This window comes from Bos indicus x Bos taurus, chromosome 2, assembly GCF_003369695.1.
Source record: "Bos indicus x Bos taurus breed Angus x Brahman F1 hybrid chromosome 2, Bos_hybrid_MaternalHap_v2.0, whole genome shotgun sequence".
Lineage (NCBI taxonomy): Eukaryota > Metazoa > Chordata > Mammalia > Artiodactyla > Bovidae > Bos > Bos indicus x Bos taurus.
The window spans coordinates 1,010,549-1,034,267 of NC_040077.1; the positions used below are offsets into that span (position 1 = coordinate 1,010,549).

General features: G+C 38.9%; 1 protein-coding gene across 1 annotated transcript in view; it reads right to left on the reverse strand.

Annotated features, from left to right (window-relative positions):
• Positions 1-2,016: 2,016 nt before the first annotated feature.
• The window catches only part of TUBGCP5 (tubulin gamma complex associated protein 5), a 50,596-nt gene continuing 28,893 nt past the window's right edge, over positions 2,017-23,719 (reverse strand). The window contains exons 10-23 of the mRNA XM_027554397.1: positions 23,411-23,657; positions 21,520-21,722; positions 20,239-20,354; positions 17,962-18,230; positions 16,781-16,979; positions 15,241-15,429; positions 14,263-14,445; positions 9,563-9,647; positions 9,328-9,448; positions 8,661-8,839; positions 7,305-7,430; positions 6,428-6,516; positions 3,831-3,931; positions 2,017-2,394 (exon numbers count right to left, since the gene is read on the reverse strand). Coding sequence (XP_027410198.1) covers positions 2,348-2,394; positions 3,831-3,931; positions 6,428-6,516; positions 7,305-7,430; positions 8,661-8,839; positions 9,328-9,448; positions 9,563-9,647; positions 14,263-14,445; positions 15,241-15,429; positions 16,781-16,979; positions 17,962-18,230; positions 20,239-20,354; positions 21,520-21,722; positions 23,411-23,657 — 2,154 coding nt within the window. The 3' untranslated portion in view covers positions 2,017-2,347. The remainder of the gene's footprint in view (positions 2,395-3,830; positions 3,932-6,427; positions 6,517-7,304; positions 7,431-8,660; positions 8,840-9,327; positions 9,449-9,562; positions 9,648-14,262; positions 14,446-15,240; positions 15,430-16,780; positions 16,980-17,961; positions 18,231-20,238; positions 20,355-21,519; positions 21,723-23,410; positions 23,658-23,719) is intronic.

Here is a 23,719-nt window from a genome sequence, read left to right on the forward strand (position 1 = left end):
CTGGTTCCTGCAAAAGATGAATACTGACTTCCAAGCTCCTAACATGCTCAACTGGAAAACTGTAAGATTAAAGGTCCAAACAGAACCAGCAGAAAAATTAAAAGAGATCCCATCAAATTCCACATATAGGAGAAGGTAGTTTAATGTACATCAAAGCATTAACTTTCCCACACAACTCAAGAATCACCAGATGAGTGTAGCTGATGCACTGATGCAGTTCCAGCAGACAGCTTCAATGTTGCTCCTTGGGTGGCCTCAGCTGTAGAGATTATGCTTGCCCTAGGGTCATGCAACAAATGACTGATGGAGATGGGGAACAGAAGCCAATTCTCTCAGCCCAACACGGGACAACCAGCTGGGACAGCTTTTCTCTCTGGCCAGTCCATCTCCCTTTCCCTTTTCACTGGGTGCTCTGTACTTTGGAGGCTACTTTCCAAAGAAATTGGTGACGGTTTGTAAGGTCTATCCTTCCCTCAATTTAAACTCTGCTAATCTTTCCTTGGAAACTCTAAAGTCATGAGAACAAATAAAAAGAACAAATATAGTATAAAACCAGTCTGTGGCAACAACAAATTCTAAATACTCATTTTTTAAAGTGAAAACATTTCCTAAGTATCCTACGAATAAATGTATCTTCTATTTCAGGTTTAGTGACACAGACAATAAATGTAAGTCAGTTTATGAAAGAAGTTATGTTTTGGTATGTTTGACATGATGATTTTTGCTATGCATAAAGAACTTTACCAAAACAGCCAGGCCATTATTGTTTGGGCCTTGACTCCATCATAACTGCTTTATATGAGCATGCACTTCCATCAATTTCCACAGTTGTGACTTGTAGGACCAGATTAAGAAATACTTCTCACATTTTACAGTTGTTAGGTTGCACTGCAGTCTTTTCTTGAGACCTGAAAGTAATAACTTACTCATTGCTGGCATTTGAAGGCCTCCTCAGCGAACTGTTTCCAAGACTTCAGAGTAAAGTCTGAGACCTGGGCTAGTTTCCAGGACCTCTGGTTGGCTGAGTTTGCATGCTGTAAAACAACTGAAATTGTGTACAGGGTAGGAGCCCCTGATGCTCAGCTCTGAGGCTATTTGGACTTCAGTTCAGTTCAGTTGCTTAGTTGTGTCTGACTCTTTGCAACCCCATGAATTTCAGCATGCCAGGCCCCCCTGTCCATCACCAACTCCTGGAGCTCACTCAAACTCTTGTCCATTGAGTTGGTGATGCCATGAAGCCATCTCATCCTCTGTCGTCCCCTTCTTCTCCTGTGCCCACCCCACCCCCACCCCCAGCATCAGAGTCTTTTCCAATGAGTCAACTTTTTGCATGAGGTGGCCAAAGTATTGGAGTTTCAGCTTCAGCATCAATCCTTCCAAAGAACACTCAGGACTGATCTCCTTTAGAATGGACTGGTTGGATCTCCTTGCAGTCCAAGGGACTCTTAAGAGTCTTCTCCAACACCACAGTTCAAAAGCATCAATTCTTCGGTGCTCAGCTTTCTTCACAGTCCAACTCTCACATCCATACATGACCACAGGAAAAACCATAGCCTTGACTAGACGGACCTTTGTTGGCAAAGTAATGTCTCTGCTTTTGAATATGCTATCTAGGTTGGTCATAACTTTCCTTCCAAGAAATAAGCGTCTTTTAATTTCATGGCTGTAATCACCATCGGCAGTGATTTTTGGAGCCCCAAAAATAGCTGTTTTCAAAAAATAAGTAGTAAATATAGTGCTGAGTCATAACTGCTAGAGAAATACAACTCTACAAAGAAAATGTGGGAACACTGAACAGTAAATATAGTTTTAATCAATTATGGTTAGCTCACGAAGGCCATATAATAGGATTCTTGTACCACAGCTGGCTTTACATTTATTGACATTGGTTGAAATTGTTTTCTATCCTGGAACTTTCCAAGCATATAAAAATACATTTTTCAACTGCCAAATCTATGACAACCTTTAGGGAAAATAGTATGTAAAACTATAAAAAACTTCTATGACTAAGCAAAAGGGGGAATAAAGTGCTTTATTTTAAATCTTAATTACATTTTCAAAAATGATATATTTTACATTTAAAGGTACCAATACCATAAAGCTATTGCTTACAGTAGGAAATATAAGTGTAAACAGACTGTATTCACTTTGCATTGATAAAGTTTTATACATATAACTCTATATACCAACCAATAATCCCAAGAGAATACACATAAAACCCACTTGTTTAGACAGTAGACAACAGTTTAAAAATAAACCAAAATAAGAGTCCCATTTCTTAGCTCCATATGGTGGAAATGTATATGTATGAAGATTAAATCTGAGGTATTTACTACACTGAAGATATTTAACTTTGTTCCATGCCAGCCATGAGTGATAGTGCTAGAGATTCCACTGTGGGAAGAATAAAAATAGGTTAACAAGATAGATTTAAATGACAATGGCTGAATAAGCTTTAACCAATGTCTCAAAAAGTATTAGACATTTTCTATTTTTAATGAAAATACTAATTATCTTTAACATATACTAAAGATAATAATCTTCATTTATTAAATGCAAATTGAAAAACTATGATTTACTTCTATTTCATAACATTTTAGTTTTGAAAACAACAAAGAAAAATCTGGGTTTTACACTGAACAAATCACATTTTTTGAAATATCATAAAACCTGGACTTACTTCATAACACAACACTATGTTCTAAGCTATGAATGGAATCTGTTTCCTTTAACACATTTTTAACACAGTACTTTTCTGGGCCAAGGGTATAAATGCGGGAGGCTGAGAGGTGGCAGTAGGGGTTTACAACATTAGTTTTTATATACCTGCATAACAGATGAAAGCCTCTTCATTGTAGAAGAGTCAACTCAACACAGGAAATTAGGGATCTGTGAGATTAGAATTGTCTTCCAGCCCTGCTGGCCCCCAGCTTCCACATCACTATGTACAGGGTAAGCTGGGAGTGGGGAAGACTGGCTCTCTGTGCGGGCATCTCGGATTCCAGCCTGCTACACCAACAATGGGTTTCTCTGTTCTGGCAGTCTATGTGCCTCTGGTCAGTCACTGCCCCACGTACCTGCTCTGTGGGTACAGCATGTTAGCGCTGAAAGGCTCATCTCATAGCAGAACTTAATTTACTTAGATGTCTTTGCATTAACAACTTTTTGATATGTTTTTGTTTATTCCCAGTGTTCTGTCTTGTTACTCTAATAGTGTTTTTAAAAATGTTCACCTACTCTTAATGAGCATACCACAATCTGAATATACAGAAATAGGGAAAAAATTAGCCCAGCATACTTTTCCCAAAAAAGCTGTGCAAGAAATACTACTTTGTCCTTTGTGTTTATAAACATACAGCTCTTTTCTCCCTGTGACTCGCCACACAGACCTGTTTGCTTCCTGCTGTTTTGAACTGTCAGGCTTGCATTTCTTTGTTTAAGAGTCAGCCTTGGGAGTTTTAAAATTGCTTAAAAAAACAAACAAACAAAAAACAAAGCAAACTGACCTCCAAACCCTATTTTTTGAAAGGAATAGTTACAAAAGCTATGCATGATAGTGAAATGTGACTGAAACCTATTTTGCCATCTGGTTTACTTATGGTTTTAGAAATCCATTGGTGTTACACATGATATACCAGAAAGCAGTATCTTCAGTCTCAATATTTTACATCTGATTCACTTACACCACTTACTTGGAAATCAACTGCTGAGGGACTTTCCAGGTTTGAAGTAGTGAAAAATTCTAAATCTTCATGAGATCAATAACAAAACAGTAACAGACTGAGTTACCGGAAAATATAAAAGCAATAATATTTTAACATAATACTCACAGTGGGGAAAGGATCCTCTACAGACAGCTTTGTTTAAAATGGTTACAAGAAACATATGGCAGTTTTTAAAATCAGACTCCATTTTCTCTATAGATTCCATCCTAGGAAAGAGTAAATTTCAATTTAAGTAAGCATATAAGGAGTTACTAAGCAGGCTATAAAATACCTTTAGGGTAATTACAAATGTGCTTCAGTTTAATTTATTTAGATTCCTAAGTCTAAAGATTCTAAAATAAAATATAAAATCTGCCAAACTTTCAAAGAGTCTGAAGGGCAGTGTCATTAGGACACAAAACTGCTGCTCCAGCACGCTGCTGAGTTCCAGAGTGAGGGTCACTGGGGACAGTCCCCTTTTTTGGCCACAGGGCTTAGGAGATCTTAGTTCCCTGACATGGGATTGAACCTGGGCCCCCTGTAGTGGAGTCTTAACCACTGGACTCCCACGGAAGTCCCTCCCTTTTCTACTGCACAATTCTATATTTTTACTTTTCAAACGCATACCTTCTTTTGAAATAAATAGCACATTAAAAGATATAAAAAGTTTATTTTTAAAAATTACTAAAAACTTGTTAATACAGGCAATAGCAAACACCCACATCCAGCTTCAGCAGTCACCCCTCCCCCCAGCCCCACATCTTCAGAAGCAAAGTTGACATCACAGCATTTCAGGCGTAAATATTTCAGTATCACACTAAACACAAAGACTCCTTTAAATCCGTAGCCACAATACCACGTTTAAAAATTCTTAATGATTTAAAAAATACCATGAAATAATACTGTTCAAATTATACCTATCTTTAAAATTTTTTCACTTTTTTGCTTTAAATGTGACTCAGGATCAATTAATGTCCACAAACTGTGAGAGTTAATATGCTTAAGTCCTCCTCACGTCCTGCTTTTTTTCTTACAATTTACTTGTTGAAGAAACAGTTCTATTTTAGCCATGTGTGCACAGCAGTATTATTACCTTCTCCTCCATCTGACAGTGACATGGAAGGAGAAGTCTCCTTCACACACTGGAAGCAGCAACAGTAAAGCAAGTAAGACTCCTATTTTCACCCCGGCAATTAGGGTTTTAACCTACCATCGGAGTTTCTTCATTGAGAGCATTTTGATAAAGCCCTATAGGTTAGGATTTTCAGTTCAGTTCAGTCGCTCCGTTGTGTCCGACTCTTTGTGACCCCATGAACTGCAGCACGCCAGGCCTCCCTGTCCATCACCAACTCCCAGTGTCCACTCAAACCCATGTTGATTGAGTACGTGATGCCATCCAACCATCTCATCCTCTGTCGTCCCCTTTTCCTCCTACCCTCAGTCTTTCCCAGCATCAGGGTCTTTTCAAATGAGTCAGATCTTCGCATCAGGTAGCCAAAGTATTGGAATTTCAGCTTCAACATCAGTCCTTCCAGTGAACACCCAGGACTGATCTCCTTTAGGATGGACTGGTTGGATCTCCTTGCAGTCCAAGGGACTCTCAAGAGTCTTTTCCAACACCACAGTTCAAAAGCATCAATTCTTCGGTCCTCAGCTTTCTTTATAGTCCAACTCTCACATTCATACATGACTACTCGGAAAACCATAGCCTTGACTAGATGGACTTTTGTTGGCAAAGGAATGTCTCTGCTTTTTAATATGCTGTCTAGGTTGGTCGTAACTAGGATTTTAGATTAGTGCTATAATGAACTTTCAGTTCCTTACTAATATCAACTAACTATAAACTATTAACTCTTAACAGTCTAGTCAACCAGACTTAACACTTTTATTTCAGGCAAGTAATACCAGCAGCATAACATTAATTTTATAAACAAGAGAAGGACAAGCTGTTGAGCTACACGTTCAAGGTAACAGTAGAAGATGGTATTCTGGATAGGAAGAAAGAGCTCCTGGGTTTTCAAGTGTCCTCTGACTTTCTATGTGATAGGCATGAATAATAAACACCCTAACAGTAAAATGTACAATCATTCTTCTAGAGCTCTCTAAAATACGATTTTGGACTAAAGTCTAGCATAATGTCCTGAATTTGGTTTAAAATAACTGAGTGTGTGGGAGTGAGCAGTAAACATAAAACAAAACTGGGTGTCACTGTCATCTGCTGAAGTGGAGTAATGGACTCCAGGGTCTGTTATGCTTCCCCTCCACCACCCTGCCACCCACTTCTGTGTATATCTGGAGGCAACCATAACAAAAACTTAGCAAACTTATACAACAGTATGGAGAAGGAAATGACAACCCACTCCAGTGTTCTTGCCTGGAGAATCCCATGGACAGAAGAGCCTGCCAGGCTCCAGCCCATGGGGTCGCAAAGAGTCAGACACAACTGAGCAACTAACACTGCTATACAACAGGAATGTAATTTAAAGATAATTGCTTCTGCTAATCAAGACTTCAGATTTTTCTTACTGTTTCACCAGCCACAAATTAATTGCATGATTTTTGATGCTGTCTATTCTTTAGACTAGATAATTCTCAATTCTTTCCATAATTGTAAGTGTATGTGGTATATTGTCACGATGAAAAAACAAGACTGCCAGAATGAAGTCAGCTAAAAGCAAAACTGAAATGGTCACAGCACAGAGCTCCACAAGCCGCATACTTACTGCCATGCCCCCAGGCCAGCCTGCCACCCCTCTGCAAACATGAGAGCCAAGTTCAACACCTTCATGATGGCTTCCTTCACAAAGCTGACCTGGAGAGAAAGCCATGGAAGAACACAAACCTGGTGACCATGTTTGAACACAGACACCAACACTTTTACCTAATTTAAATGTCACAGAAAAAGTTCATTAATGCAATAACTGCCTTCCAAGTCTAAGGACAAGGGAATAGCAGAGGACGAGAAATGTTAGATAGCATCACTGACTGAACAGACACAAATTTGAGCATACTCTGGGAGACAGTGGAGGACAGAGGAGCCTGGCGTGCTACAGTCTGTGGGGTTGCAGAGAGTCAGACACAGCTTAACGACTGAACAACAACAACAGCAAAGTATAAGGAAGGGTGCTAGGCTCTGAACACAACACAGTTGGAAGTGGGCTGTACCCATGCACCATGTAAAGGTGCATCAGCAGCGCAATCTGACCAGCAGAGCCAGTAAGCTACCATTTCCTGAGACAGGTGTTTAAATTCACCAGTGAACGGGGCATGTCATTTCAATGGCTGCATGATGACCTAATCCCATATATTCACTTCAAACTGGACACACTCCTGAACAAAAAGTACTACCAGCAGATAAAATTTTCTAATTGAATTCAAGCACAGTGCTGAGTGAGTACAGACTGTCACAAAAGAATGTCAACTGTTTCTTTTAGATCTAATTTCTGGTAATATGGCACATATTTATAATCTCACTGGATCTGGTGCTTCCTTAAAAAAATATTCTGCATATCAAAAGCTTACTAAGCATAAAACTCCAAAGATCACAGACAATTTCCCTTGGCTGGCTTCATTCCTGCCTCAATGGCCAAGTTCATGTACCTTTTCTCTCAGCAGACATCGATCATGGATGGTTGATAAGTATCTATAGTGAATTTTAATCAACTGATCTAAATCCTTGGCTTCTTCAACTTGATGTTGAAACTCCAGCCCTGTACTGTGAAGAATCTTCAAAAAGAAAGATGACAAATTTAATCAGCATATCTTTTCTGTGAGAATTTGTATACAATACACAAAACTTTTTTACCAACTTCTTCTACATTCACTTGCACAGGGAGGGAATGCCTCACTCTGGACTAACAGATTGCTCCTGCACAGAGGGACAAGTATAGAAAACTGTATAGAAAACGCACTGATTTTTTAAAAGCATCAGGTAAACTGAATTTATATGTTTCAATAAATTCCACTACTTACATAATGGTCCTTTAAAAGGAGCATAACTGTACTTTTAAGTAGAAAACAAAACAAAACAAAAACAATCTCTTACCATTTACCCTCAACAATTAAGGGCTTAAAAAAAAGAATGCATATATATGTAGAACTGAGTCACTTTGCTATACAGCAGAGATTGGCACGACACTCTGAATCATCTAAACTTCAAAATAAAAAATTGAGAAAAAAGACTGAACAATTAATTAAGAGATTAAGGTTGCCCTCTGAAGGTCACTGGTGTACAGAAAACAGAGGGCACCTCTGCCATGTGGACCATGTTTAAAACAAAGGCTTCAAAGGCACACTTCATCCACACACAAGTGGGCTCTAGAACCTATCTACCAGAGTGACTACAAATTTTTTTTAGCAACCATTTTAAACCCCAAGTGAATATTATCCTCTAATAACACTGCCACTGTTCAAATATCTGATTTTTCTCTTCAGAACTTCCTCTAGAACTGGTTTTAATATGTGTAAGAAAAGCTATTTACTCTACGAGTTACTTCTTATATTTAAGAAAAAATTACATAATCTGGCTGCATTTTCCCTCTTATACTCCATACTAGCCTGACAGATTTTTTTTTAGGCTTCCATTACTAAAAATTGAAGCCATTTTCCAGGGATAGCCCTGTTACCACTGGTGAAATTTAAAGGAATACGTGGCAAGTTCTGATGGCAATTCCAAAAGAGGAGCTCTGGGTGTGTCGTTCCAAGGGGTCACTAGACAAGAGAAAGAGCAGTCTCTGGATACATGTGCTCTGGTGTGTTTAAAAAAAGGAAAGAAAAGCAAACACTTAACCTGCTGCCATGTTATTTTATGATCAAGTTTTTAGTATCTGATATCTTCACATTTACAGCCTGTAAGTATTCTGCATGCTTCTTTGTATTTATATATATATTACAAGCAATTCTCCATGAACATATGTACATACGGTGATAGAACTAAACGGATGGACAGACACAAACCCTGGTCATGATGTAGTTGTGTAAGCTGTTCACAAAGTGCATGAGCTTCACTCTTAAGAGGAACATACGATGAACCTGCAGTCTTACTGGCTCCTTCTGTGGGCCAAAATGAGCAGCTGTGTCTGGGTTACCTAAAACTCCTTCTTTACGTTGTGATCTGTCAGCAGGATTAGCTAGTTCTGTAAAGGAACAAAGAGGAGAGGGGTGGGAAGAGCATCTGCTTAGACCTCACCTGCACTACTGCCCTAGGACTTGTGATGGTGTCATCACTGGCCCTGTGAAGAGCACTTGTCTGGATGCACAGCAGGGACACTACCTTCCCTATCTGGAAGGTGAAGCAATAAAAGCTGCTGTATCACTCTGATTATCAATGTCATCAAAATGTAAAAACAAAGTCATTAAACTTGTCATTAAAATTTTTTTCATATGACCCCAAAATTTTATTTCTAGTTAAATTCTGGTTAAATTCCCAATTTAGTTATGGTATTTCAGATTAACTGTACTGATTCAAGAAGTTAATTCTGATGTCTGTAAAACTATTATGTAATGCCATAAATTTATGTCATTCTGTTACCTGTGTATATATAAAAAATGACCTAAGACCACCAACCTCTCTGAAAGAGAGCTAAAATTAAATTATAATTTATCTGCTGAAAACAAATCTTACCACCAAATAATAAAACATCCAGGCTATATTTTGCCCATTTTATTTGCAGTAAGAGAAGGAACACCTGATTATAAATTTTTTGACATTCCAAACTTATAACAATGTCCACAGGCCATGGGACCTATGAAAGCAAAAACAGAATTTTCACTGTTTAGACTCAGAACAGAAAGTAACCTGTTACTTGTATGACTTAATTTTAACAGAAAATGTTCTTACAAAGAATATCAGCACATACCTTATAGCTCAGCGTCAGACCATCTAAGATATGAACAGGGAGTTTCTTCTTAGCTGTGTCAACATTCTCAAAAGATATAGACAGACTAGATAAAGAGATATCAGTTTTAGCTATTTGGCATTTTAATTTAATTTATATATTACAACAAGATATTTCATAAAAGAAACAAATATTCCAATAAAAGTATATTTTCTAAGCATATGTTGCAGAATAGAAATCAGGTTTTAGAATTAGGGAAAGGGGGCAAAATTTTAAAATAATGAGTTTAACTATAAAAAACGAGATAGAGTAAACCTACTTAGGAAAAAAGATGAAGTCAGGGAAGGTTAACCTGCCATGTGCTTAAACCTGGCAGAGTTTAGCAACAGGCTCAGGAGACAGACCCTCTGCTGAGGGTGGTGTGAGTGTGTGTCTGTCTTGGGGAGGGGCACTGTTCTCCTCACCCTGGAGAGCACACAGGCAGTGTGTGAGCAAGCATGGAGTCTGCTTCTAAAGCAAAGGTGTCACAGACTGCTTTATCCACTCTTTCCTAATAAACCTGAGTGTAACTCTCAATAAAATGCAGCTACCGTGGGGCATGGAAACGTCCCTGAGCCAGGCACTTGTCCTTAGAACAGTTCTGTCAGTGGACTGAGCAATGACATGACTCTCGCACGATTACAAAGCACCTCTGACAACGCCAGTAAGCAGCCCACAAAAGATTAACTGTAAGGCTTCAACCAGAAATATAAAGGGCAGTGTGTGATTTATGAGTTTAGCCAATTCATTCCATGTCACAAGCTAGTTAGAATTTTTTAGTACACATGTGCATCCACTGAGTACTTAGTAGTCACCTACTGAATACCTTATCTGTCAAGTGCTGTACAAGCAGGTGATAAAGAAATCAATCCCTCCCCTTCTTCCAGAGGCTCAGAGCCCAGAACAAATGCTCAGTCACCCTCTTGTCACCAAGCAGACATAGGGTGCTGCACCAAGCCAGATGGGCAGATCACTGCTGGCCATGCCCACGGGACAGCAGGTAACTTAAGTAACTGGGGAGTACAGAAAAACGTGAAGGCTCCTGGGGGAGAGGATATAGTTCTCAAGGAAACCAGAAATATTCCTGAATTGGAAATCTCTGAATTTCCAAATCTCTGGAGAGTATGGTGGAGAAAGTACACAATATGTCTGTACCTTTGTGTGTATAAGAAACAAGGTGGGGAGCCGAACAATGAAAAGTTTTCTCCCTCATGAAAAGCTCAGCCTACCTGCTCTGAGGCACAGAGGAGCCTGAGCATGAGTGGCAGTGGGGTGACTCATGTTCTGAGTGGCCCTAAAGGGCCAAATGGAAGGGAGAGACTCTGAGACAGCTGGTGAGGAGGTGGCAGGGAGTACTGGAGTGAGCACTGAGATGGGGAATATTAGCCAGGAGGCAGAACTGAGGGACTACGGGTGTGTGAAGGCTGGCAGAGAGGAAGGAATCTAAGGTGAGCCTCATGGGCACTGGGATGAACAGCAGTGTCCATCAAGGAGAAACAAAGGGCTCAGAAAACGATGAGCTCAATGATGTAAACATGACATTCGAGTGAAGTCATGAAGTGCTGGTTGTGCAGACGCCTGGGCCAAAAATACAGATTTGCAGGTCATTAGGGGTTGCTGAAGCCATAAACATGGAATGAAGATGCCCAAGGCAGGGGAGCAAAAAGCTATACCAAGGGTGGGTGGAGGTCAAAGGACCCACAGGGAAGTTGCAGGTGGAACACCAATGACATGGGAGAGGTGTGAGCAGGGCAGGGGAGCCTGGAAGCGAGGGAACTCATGGGTTCAGACTCAGGAAGCTTGAGGGCACAGACAGGCACCTAGAGCACATGGGAGCCACAGGAGAAGGGGTCCCAAAGTGACGGCTCATCTGTCTTGAGTTAAATCTATGAAAGAGAAACTCAATAAAAATACCACTAAGTTTTTGCTTTCATTTTTCTGGGTAGAACTAGACAAAATGATAAAATACATTTGGAAAAATAAATAAACAAGAACAGCCAAGAAAACCTTATTGCTAAAACAGAATGCTACTAGCAATGTGAATAAAAGAACAGTGAAACAGGATGAAAAATCTAGAGACACAATGTATATAATGAGTGTATATGAAAATTTAATGACAAAGGGGTAATCAAACAAATAGGGAAAATAATTTTTTTCAAAAAGAAATAAGCAATGGCAACCAGTCATCTGGAAAAAGATAAAACTGGATCTATTTCTCATGTTTTTTAGCTGAGTAAACTCTAAATGGATCAACATCTAAATGTTAAAAAAAAAAAAAATCCATTAAAGCATTAAAAGAAAACCTGGGTGGAATTTCTTTGTAACTAGGAAAGAGTAAAACTTTCTTAATTATGACTCAAAGTCCAAAAGTAGTAAGAGAAAAGACTGATACCTGGTAGATACACTATGATACAGGATACACACACTAAAAAAGGACTGCAGGGCCGAAAAGAAACTGTTACACCATAAGCAGAACAAAAGGACAAATGTCAACCTGGGAAACCTACAGAAAGAGCTTCTAAGGAATTCCCTAGAGGTCTCGTAGCTGGGACTCTGCATTCCACTGCAGGAGGCATAAGCTCAATCCCTGGTCAGGGAACTAAGATCCCACAAGCCTGACAGCACAGCCAAACAAAAAGAGAGAGCTTCTACAAACAAAGAGGATAAAGACCAATAAATAACTTGATACTGACAGAAACAGTGGCAAAAGATATGGATAGTTCACTTTAAAACAAAGGCAAAAATACACATATGAAAAGATGACTAAGAAAAATGTAAATTAAAACTATATTGAGACATCATTTTTCGTCATCAGACTAGCAAAAATCCCAAAGTCTGACAACATATTCTGTTAGTGAGGTTGTGGTGAAAGCTATGTTGGTGGGAGTCAGAAAAAAATACAGCCTTTCTAGGGACTTCCCTGGTGGTTCGGGGGCTGAGACTGTGTGCACTAGCAGCCGGACTAAAAGTGCCTTTGCATTAATGATCTTAACTTAAAAAAACAGAGCTGTTTTATACAATTAAATCTAGAAAAACAAAAACAAGGCAATTCCTAAAAGTAAAAAATAAAACAAATGAACCCAACCTTGTATCAGTGCTATAATCACATGGAGAATTAGTCCAAGTGACCTTGAAAGACAGGATTCTGATGACTTGAAAGTACAAAGAAGAGAATAAAGTCACAAGCATGTTCTAAAGTCTCAGCGGGTTTGTTGCTGCTATTGTTACTTTGGAACTATTATGATTTATTATAGAAAAATCCAGTAAGTATTTATATTAACGTGTTGGTAATCACTCAAGGAGAAAGATACAAAAGAAAATCAAAGAAGTGAAATCTTGTAATCTTTAATAAATATTGGAAATATCAATATGAGCATATGATTCATTTTCCTTTTTCTACATATTTCCTAGCTCCAACCACTGAGTGAGTCCAGAAGTATTGATAATCCAGAACAGACGAACACTCTGGGACACTGAGCAAGGGCCTTTAAAGTCACAGAAGAGACGGGACCGGTGCTCCTAGGGGAGGTGTACTGCCTGGGGCAGGAAGTGCACAGGACAAGCCCAGGTATCCAGTCCTAAAAGCAAGGATGCTCTCCAAGATTACTAGGGTCAAGTGAAGGAGTTCCCTTTGGGTAAAAATGGGACAGTCAAAGCAAGAAACAGGAATAACTGTAATAGATTGAAGCATTCTAAAAATAACAAAATTCACGAGTTTCTATTGGTAGTGGAAAATATAACCTTAACTTTCCCTGGCCCCCCTCTGGGGATTACTGGGCATTAATTTTTTACTACGAAAAGAATCTAGCAGTTACCCTGCTTTTACTAACCAAAGTTTTTGATGAAAATTCTGCTTTTGTGCAAAAATCAAAGGTAATACATCACATAAAAATAAAAGGAATTATTTTATGTACTACTAAGAAGTAGAATCTGGTATGGCTGTGGGGAAAACAATGTTCTAAGTGGCATGAAACAAATGTTAATTATTATCATTATAACTTTTCAAGGGCCAACAAGGGTGCCAAGAAATGCAGCCAAGTAAGGACTGGGAAAAAGGACTACCAAATGGGATGGAAGATGAGCCTCTGCCATCTAAGTAATTTACTGGCACCACCCAGGCCAAGTTGATCAGCAGGCAGGAGGAGGGACAAGGAGGAGGGAAGGTGAGCTCCCCGACTAAGGAAAAGCCAGTACAACACTCTGAAAACAGGCAACCCTGCCCATGAAGAGAAGTAAAATCTCTCTTCCCCTCCTAACTCGGGTGGACTCTGACTTGGTCTGTGGTGGAAGTGAGGGTCTGTGAGGCCTGGAGTTCAGGCCGTGGCGGTGCCAAAGGCCCTGCTCTCACTCTCTCAGAAAACCGCCTGTGACACCACCATGAATGCTGGTACAGCTGGCTGGAGAGGAAGAACCATGGGGCAGGAAGGCGGGCAGCGTGGACCCCGGCCACGTGAGCAAGGCCATCAGATCCTGAGAGGCCACACGCTCCCATCTCACATCTCCTCTCACTCAGCTGGCAAGTGGCTGCTGCCTCGGTTTTCTAATGTGCAAAATAACATTAATAAAACTCACAGGGATCGGTGCGCGGATAAAATAAGATAGCATAAAGAAGTCATAGAAGAGTTTGGGGCACATGGGTTATTTTATAGCATTTAAAAGAAAAGGTGCCTCCCATATTTTACCGTGAACTGTCTTCAGGATAACGTTGTCCTACTGCTTCTTGGAGCTGGACATTAAGAAAAGACACATTCTGCCAGGTTTCCCTTTCCCTTATTTTATCAAAAATTGACGTGTAGAAGTCATACATGGTATCTCCCCCTTCCATTAAGAAGAAATTCCTCATGGCCTGCAAGTATTCAACCAGCCTGAAAGAATAGAAAAGTCACAGAAAGACCTTAGGCTCATAAAATAGGATTCTATACCAGTACCAGGTTTTGTACATCATTTTTAGTGAAACAGGTTTACATACTACATTTACTAAAATCAGAAATACTAAAACATTTTAAATACTTTCAAAAATAATAAAACAGCATATAGCTTACTTTTAATAATCAGAGAGGTATGTTATTTTCCTGTAACCAAAAAATCTGGGAAACTTACTAAAGTGTTACAAAAAAGGTTAATCCAAATCATGATGAATTTCCACTGTTAATATTCAGGGCATTTGTTCCCCAGTCTTTTTAATCTATGCATTAAAAAAAAAAAAAAAGTTCTTACCATTTTATACATCCTGGATTTTTTTACAATTTAAGAAATTTTACATTATTTAAAACTCTATATAAGTGTAATTTACATGAACTTTACAAAGTTCATACATGGAGATGAATATGCCATATTTTAATATGGATATGCCATAATTTAAAACACAAATTATCCATTATTAAGCAATTTCATGTTTTCCCCTCTGATAGCAAATATTGTGACAAGCCTTTTTGTGTAACAAGCTTTTTCTGTGTTCATTTGGGATAAATTCTCAGAAACAAATTTCACATAAAGTTAAAACACTGATGATTAATCGATCATCTCAAAAGTGTTCAGTGCATATCCATTCCCTATTCTAACAAAAATTAGTTCGAAATCTAGGTTTAAAAAATTATTTCAACTGTTTTTCAAGTATAAAAAACTACCAGCTACTTCCCAAACTTAACCATTCCTCATACCTATAATCTTTTTTTAGAGTTCGCATGAGGTTTCCACAGCAATCTAGATATTGTTTGTCAATATGGGGATAGAGGCAAGATCTCAGCGTTAATTCAAAAGTCTGGCAAGTCACAGATTCTGATGATCTATCCACACATACGTCTCCACCAGCAAACTTCTCATGAAAGTCACTCTGTTCCAAATACAACCTTGAATATAAAAACATGAGTCTTCTTTTTAAGAGCTGCTGTCAACAGAATTCTCTCTTTACAAAACAAAACACTCAGTTCCTTTTTTCCTTTCAATGGAGGTATAGTTGATTTAGAATATTTCATTAATATAAGTTTCAGGTGTACAACACAGCAATTCACAATTTTTAAAGGTGATATTCCATTTATAGCTATTATAAAATATCAACATATTGCCTGTGCTGTCCACTATATCTTTGTAGCTTATTTATGTTATACATAGTAGTTTATGCCTCTTAATGCCCTGCTCCTATGTAGCACCTCCCCCACCCAACTCTCCACTGGTAACCAATATTTTGTTCTTTATATCTATGAGTCTGTTTCTTGTTATTTCATCAGTTTGTTGTATTTTTCAGATTTCCCATATAAGTGATATCATATATTATTTGTCTTTCCCTTACTTGTTTCACTAAAGTATAATACCCTCTAACTCTATCTAATGCTGCTGCAAATTGCAAAATTTCATTCTTTTTAATACACCACACCTTGTCTATACATTCAACAGAATTCTCTTTAATCAAAACTTGAGTCCCATTTTTATCTTTAGTCTTAAAAATGCCAATTATTATAGAAATAGAAATCTTTTTCCTCAAAATATTCTTTGTGTGAAATAGTCCTTCACACATTGCTTTTGCCCTAAAAGATCAAGTACAGAGGAGGCCTTTCTAGCCATTAGGCTGAAGACAGTGAACGATGGCCACTAGACAATAAACAGGGTATTTACTGTGTGGGTATTAACAACTTAAGGCTTCCCTGGTGGCTCAGAGGATAAAGCATCTGCCTGCAATGCAGGAGACCGGCTTCGATCCCTGGGTTGGGAAGATCGCCTGGAGAAGGAAATGGCAACCCACTCCAGTATTCTTGGTTGGAGAATCCCATGGACAGAGGAGCCTGGCGGGCTACAGTCCACGGGGTCGCAAAGAGTCAGACACGACTGAGTGACTTCATACTCACACTCATTAACAACTTATTGCCTCAGGCTAAGTACCTAAAAACACTTTCTAAAGTGCCAAGATACACAGGGAGGGTCTGACTCAGCATGTCCCAGGACCGCAACTTCTGCGAGCATCTTCTATATGAGTGGTGGCGTTGCCCATGGGCTCAAGGCACAGGACAGTCTATGGACTTTGACAAATAACAAGGATGCCAAATTATGTATCTGAAACAAGTAAACACAATATATTCTTGTATTTCATTCATTAGAAAGGAGAGAATAAAGGTTTCTATTTTAAAGGCTAGAAAGCCCTACCTGGCAGAAATAAACAGATTCTGCCATTTCAAACATCAAAAATCCAGCAGGTATGTATCACACCTTGCAAAATTAATTGCCAGCAGTGGATCGTGAACGTCATCCAACTCAAGATGCCTCTCGGCAATGGACTGCATCTTTATCAGGGTCTCTCTGGTGGCCTGCTGCTCAGTGAGGGCCTGTGCAGTGAAGTCTTCTCCGTGTCGAAGACGAGACTGTACAGACTCCAAAAAGAGTGTATACAGACTTTTTCTTTCTGCATCTGAAACAAAAATGTGTAAGGTGAACTATGTTTTAGTAAATAAGGAACTATAAGAATTATTAAGTAAACTTTATATAAATATAGCCTGGTATTTTTCCTTCAGCCTGTGAATGTCTATGCCTGTTTTGTTATGTTACTCTTACAGTATAGTACCTTTAGTACAACTAAACATTTTTATACCCTCTGTTAGACAACTGCAAAGTTCATGGTCAAACATTCAAAATACAAGCTTGTTTTTTTCTGAACAGAATAACAGACCAAACAGGATTGCCACCATACTAGACAGCACTATGATAACACTAACAGGAGTCACAATTCACTGGGAAAACACTTCCAACAGTGGCCCTGTCAAGTTCTTTGTTTTATTACTCAGTAAGAAAGGAAATAGTCCACAAACTGAAAAAATATTAAAGTAGACATAAAATAATTCAAAATAATTAACATAGCATTAAGGTGATTTACAAACAAAACAAGTAAGGTCACACCTATGCCTCTCAGAGCCTTTTTAGTCAGATGATAAAACCTTCAGTATACTGCTTAAATTACATTGCTCAAAAAAGACCATATATAATATAAATTTTATATAATATAAAAAAGTATATCAAGATTTCCTTAAAATCTATGGTCAAGTCTGAACTGCTCACCAACAAATTCCTATCTGCCAGAGTTCATGTCCTCAGATGCCAAATGCTGCACTACATTAAGAAATGCCAGAGAATTACTATAAAGGACCAGTCCTAAAGCAACAAGAATAAGGAAGATGCACGTGGAACATATCATCACTGCCTTCAAACACCATGCTCAAAGTCTCCAATGAGGACAATCTGTTTTTAGCCAAGGCCAGCATGATCTGTTAATTTGATCACGATGATAATTTTCATGAAAATAAAAGGCTTTGATCATTTCCAAAGTGCAAAATAATGACGTATCTCAGGACAGCAAATATGAAGAGGGAGCTGCTGCTCCACCACTAAGGGGGTACCTCTGGCTGTGGCCGGGCACGTGGTGCTCTCCGTGCACTGCAGGTTCTTCAGCAGCTGCATTGACTTGCCAGCCATTATGATCTGCTTGAGGACGGGTTTCAGGAAGGACACCATGGTGTGCTGCCTGCTGGAGAGCCCTTGATCACTGCCAGAACTGGCACTAGCATTATCACTCATCTTCTCTTCATTTTCTGTCTTTTCAGATACACTGTATAGTGTGTAGGTTGCATACCAGAAGTCTCTGTGATTTACTGGAACATTTTTGTTTCTACAGGGATTCAAAACAATTTTAAACTTTATCCTTTCTTTCTTAAAAACAATATACCTGCTCTAACTTATGCATGTTTTCCAGACATTCCAAAATACAGTAATATCAACTATTAGTAAAATGATGCAATCTTTAGGTAAAATGGGACTTACCTGACTTCAGTTTAACATAGAAAAGTGGATTAATATTCTGAATGGCATTAGTAAAATCTAATAAGCAGAAAGTTTCCTGAATTGGAGTTAAACAAAATTTGATTAATTTGGTTTTCTTTAAAGGTAGAATAAATTACCTATTTTGCCGTCTCCTATGAAAGTAAACTCCAGACTTTGATATCTTTTTTTCCACATAGATTCCTAGCTGGACTGTTTTAACAATGAAACGAGGGCTACTCATTCCCCTCTAAGGAGATTAAGAATCCTGATTTTACAGTAATCCTCATGTGCAATAGAAGAAGCAGGACATTATGAGAGACTGAAGATTCAGATAAAAGAAAGGCCAATTCATTTTATATAAGCACTGTGTAAACAGGGCTGCTGCTGCTGCTAAGTCGCTTCAGTCGTGTCCGACTCTGTGCAACCCCATAGAGGGCAGCCCACCAGGCTCCCCTGTCCCTGGGATTCTCCAGGCAAGAACACTGGAGTGGGTTGCCATTTCCTTCTCCATGTAAACAGGGCTACCTTTCTGTAACTCTAAGAAAGCGATTCTCCCTGATGAGTTAAGTCGATAGCCATCAATTAAAACACATACCTCTACACAGTGCAGAACTTAAGACTGAGATAAGAGAGCCCAAACATTTCTACATTGCAGCTTCTATGATTCTGTTCAGAAAAATCAATTAAGTGAAGGGGAATCATCACAAGTGGATTTCGTGATGATTAAGATTTTCCTTAACTGTTTTGTTAAAAATGTACTAAATAGGTTAAAAAAAAGAGTAGCTAACTAGGAGAAATAAGTATATTAGAGGTATATTTGGTAATATTTTCACATCTTTTATCTCATCATTAATTTATTCTCCTTGATTCCCATTAATGAAGCCATTTGACATCACCTAATTCACCATTTCATGGCAAATAGAAGGGGAAAAATTGAAAGCAGTGACAGGTTTTCTTTTCGTGGGCTCCAATATCACTGTGGATGGTGATTGCAGTCATGAAATTAAAAGACGTTGTGGATGGTGATTGTAGTCATGAAATTAAAAGACGCTTGGCTCCTTGGAAGAAAAGCTAGGGCAAAACTAGACAGCGTATTTAAAAGCAAAGACATCACTTTGCCGACAAAGGTCTGTCTAATCAAAGCTATGGTTTTTCCAGTGGTCATGTACAGATGTGAGAGTTGGATCATAAAGCAGGCTGAGTGCCGAAAAATCGATGCTTTCGAACTGTGGTGCTGGAAAAGACTCTTGAGATTCCCTTGGACTGCAAGGAGATCAAACCAATAATCCTAAAGGAAATCAACCCTAAATTTTCTCCAGATGAACTGATGATGAAGCTGAAGCTCCAATACTCTGGTCACCTGATGTGAACAGCCAACTCATTGGAAAAGACTGATGCTGGGAAACATTGAAGGCAAAAGAAGAGGACGGCAGAGGATGAGATGGTTAGCTAGCATTACCGCCTCAGTGGACATGAATTTGACCCAAGTCTCGGAGATTGTGAAGGACAAGGAGGCCTGGTGTTCTGCAGTCTATGGGATACAAAGTCATGACTTAGTGACTGAACAATTCATTTCAAAGGACTCGGTTTGCCTTTCATCATACCAGCCATCCATAAACATACTATAATTCAAAAAATGCAATTTGCTAATATGGAAAGCTGTGAATTGACAAAACCTTGGAAAAAAATTTTTGGGCAGGTGGTACCTGATGTCTTCTATTTATATAAAAATGCAAGAGAACTTGCCTATGCTGACAACACAGCTCTATTACTGGAACTGTCCCCACCTCCCGATATCACCTGAAGCTAATGGAAATGTTGGGGAGAAGAGCCAATGTCTGGTGCACCTCCCTCACCTCTGGATGATGAACTCCCTGGCAGAGTCGCACAGGTGCCCATGCACGATCCACTCATCCACAGTCTGCAGGTAGGGCCGCACGGTCTCCACCCAGAGGGAGAACAGCAAAGAGACCTGAAGAGAGGCACACCCATTCTCAGAACTCCCTCGTCCTTGGATAAGATGAGGCTCAAGCATTTCTGAAGCACCTTTTAAAAAGTGACTCCTGTTTTGTTTTGTTTTTTGCCACACTGGCCACGTGCGATCTTAGTTCCCCAACCTGGGATCAAACCACATCCCCTGCAGTGGAAACACAGAGTCTTAACCACTGGATCACCAGGGAAATCCATCTATGTTTTTTGAAACAAAGTAAGAAATTAAAAACCCAAAATACATGGTATAAAATCCTTATGAAAAACCTCACTTAAATATAAGAAACCATACTGTCCATAATAGCACTTTCTTAGTAGTGAAAGTTACACAGGCACAACAGTTCTAAACTGGACAATCCAAACTCTATCCAAATGGTGCTATTAGCAAAATGTCCATTAACAACAAGGAAGTGATTTCATTCTACTATATATATATATATATATAGTTATTAATAAAAAAGAAAGTATAGAGATGAAAGAAATCAACTTCCTTTTAACTGAAATGCAGTACCAAAATGGTGAGGAAAAAAGGATCACACCAACAAACTAGGTGAAACACCTAAGTTATGTGCCTAAACAAACCTGCAGCTACCTACATCAAAGTCTCCAGTTAGATGTGCATTTTTAAATTATAGTAAAGAAATATACTATCTCAACCAAAGTGCACAGATTGGCAGTTTTAAGTATATTCACACTGCTGTGAAATAGGCCTTTCTAATCTCTTGCATGCCGCCAAACTGAAACTATGTACCCATTAACTATCCCCTTTTCTCCTCTTCCCCAGCTCCTGGTAACCAACACTCTCATCCTCCTCTCTGTTTCTATAAGTTTGGCTACTCCAGATACATCATATAATAAACTTGTATTTGTATTTAACAAAGGGTATGGTGAGTATCTATTTCGAAGTCAGCTAGGTATTTTTCCCATCTTGCTTTTATGTTTTGCTCTATTTTTGCCACATTCATCTGGTGAGCTTGGCAATTATAGCTAAAAAGCTAGTTTTATGCAGCCTCAAATTTAGAAGCTAATTTAAAAACTCACAACTGTCTGACACACCATTTTTACAAAGATCTACAACAGGCTATCCACCACTCCTATGCTGAGCAGAATGAGTCACACACAGTGGACTAGACAAGGATCCCACCTACAGTTTGCTCAGAGGCTTCTCCAACATTGTCGTATTCAAGAATGGCTTTGTACAGGGTGTTGAGCAGATGAGATGCTCGGACAACATTTCGAGTGTCAGGTGGAACTTCGGCTACTCCAGTACTAAACACTTTGTGCAGAACTTTGAGTTGAGCCAATCGAGGTGACAACTTGTCCACCACTATTGCAAGAGTTACTGTAGTATCTGCAAATATCAAGAAATCAAACTCCTTAGCAAGGAAAAATATCTGCATTCGAAATGTGATATAAATGCAAAGCCACTTATGGAAAAGCATAGAACAGTGGAGGATGTTTTTTTTTTTTAATTTACTTTTGGCTGCACTGGGTCTTTATTGCTGAATGCAACCTTTGTCTAGTTGTGCTAAACAAGGGGCTACTCTAGTTGTGGCTTTTCATTGGGTGTCTTCTCTTGCTGCAGAGCAACGGCTCTAGTGAGCACGAGCTTAGCTGCCCCACAGCATGTGGGATCTTCCCAGACCAGGGACTGAACCTGTGTATGCAGCACTGGCAAGCAGACTCCTAACCACTGGACCACGAGGTGAGTCCAGGATGGTGGGTTTTAATCTCATGTTACAAGGAACTAATTTCCCCAAGAAAGAACTCCCTAAAAGAAGGAAAAGACAACTCGGCAGAAAAATAATTAAAGGAACTGACAATTCACAGAAAAGGAAATTCAAGCGATTCTTAAACATACAGAAAGATGTTCAACCTCACGAAAAAAAGACTGCAAAATAAAACTATACTGGGCAAATAAAACAGACTATAGTGGGCTCCTGTTTCATTGAGGGGAGGCAGAAAAGGGTGATTAATAAAGAAAGGGCAGCAAGAGTGAGTTCCCTGGTCAGGAACAGCTCTGAATCCTAAATATGGAGGTAGTAATACAAATCTACGCATGTGGTAAAATGCCAAAGAACTAGAGAAAGATTTACTTACCTCCCTGAAAAATAAGCACCTGCAAAACTGGTGAAACCCATGTCAGGCCTGCAGACTAGTTATGGTACTGTGTCAATTACTGTATTTTAAGTGTCAACACAAAGGATGCTGGGTGAAGTGAACATGGGACCTCGATGTACTATTTTTTACAACAGTTGCATATATAAGTTAAGGGAGAAAAACCTGCACTGGGCTACCATTTTCACCTAACATACTGGTGAAGATCCAAAAGTTTGATAACACACTGCTGACAGGACTGAACAAATGCATACTCATATATATTGCCAGCAAGGGTGTAAAGTTATTTATCTACACCTCCACGGAGAACAATGTGACAGTAACTACTAAAGTCACATGTGCCATTACATACCTTCTGACTCGGCAACTCACTCTAAGAATTTGTGCTAGATAACTTGCTGTACATGTGCACAATCACTGATATGTAAGTGGTTATCACTGAAGCTGGCAACAGGAAAAGATCAGGCACAGCCCAGATGTCCGTGAAAAGGGTACTGGTCTACGATACATCCATACAACAAAATGCTCAGTTGATTTAAAAAAAAAAAAAAAATGAGGAGGCTCTTTAATTAAATACTTGTATGATTTAATTCTCAAAATTTAAATTGAAAACAATTTGAAGACAATAGTGAAAAGACTACTAGGACTGTGGATATGAATATGTATCACTGTCATATGTCTAAATTATACCTGGAAGGATGCTCAAGAAATGGATCACTTGGTTGCCTCTAGACTGGGGAACCAGTGGAGGAGGAAAAATTTTTGCTGTAAATCTTTCTATACTGTTTGGGTTTTTAGAGATATGAATGGCTTAAAATTACAAACTTAATTGAAAAAAATGAGTGTATTCAGGACAATTGCTTATTTGCCATGTAAATTTCAAATCTTATATCAATTATTAAAGGAAGAATATTTAAATACCATTATTGATGATGCACTTCTCAATTTCTGCAAGTTCCTCTTTGAAATTAATGAAGTATTTGTACAGGGCCCACATGAAAGCCTGGTATGTTCTAAAAGGTGCTTCCGTTGACTTCTTAGGAACAGAACCATTTCCAGGTAACATGCTTTCAGAACTATGCCCCATGACTTCATCAATGAATTCCTGGAGTCGAAACACAACCTGGCCATATGCTGCGATTTGTTCTAGCACTGATCGTAAACAGCTCTATAACAGAAGCAAACCACAATGATTTATAGTCAGACTTCTACAGGAATTCTAATGAGTAT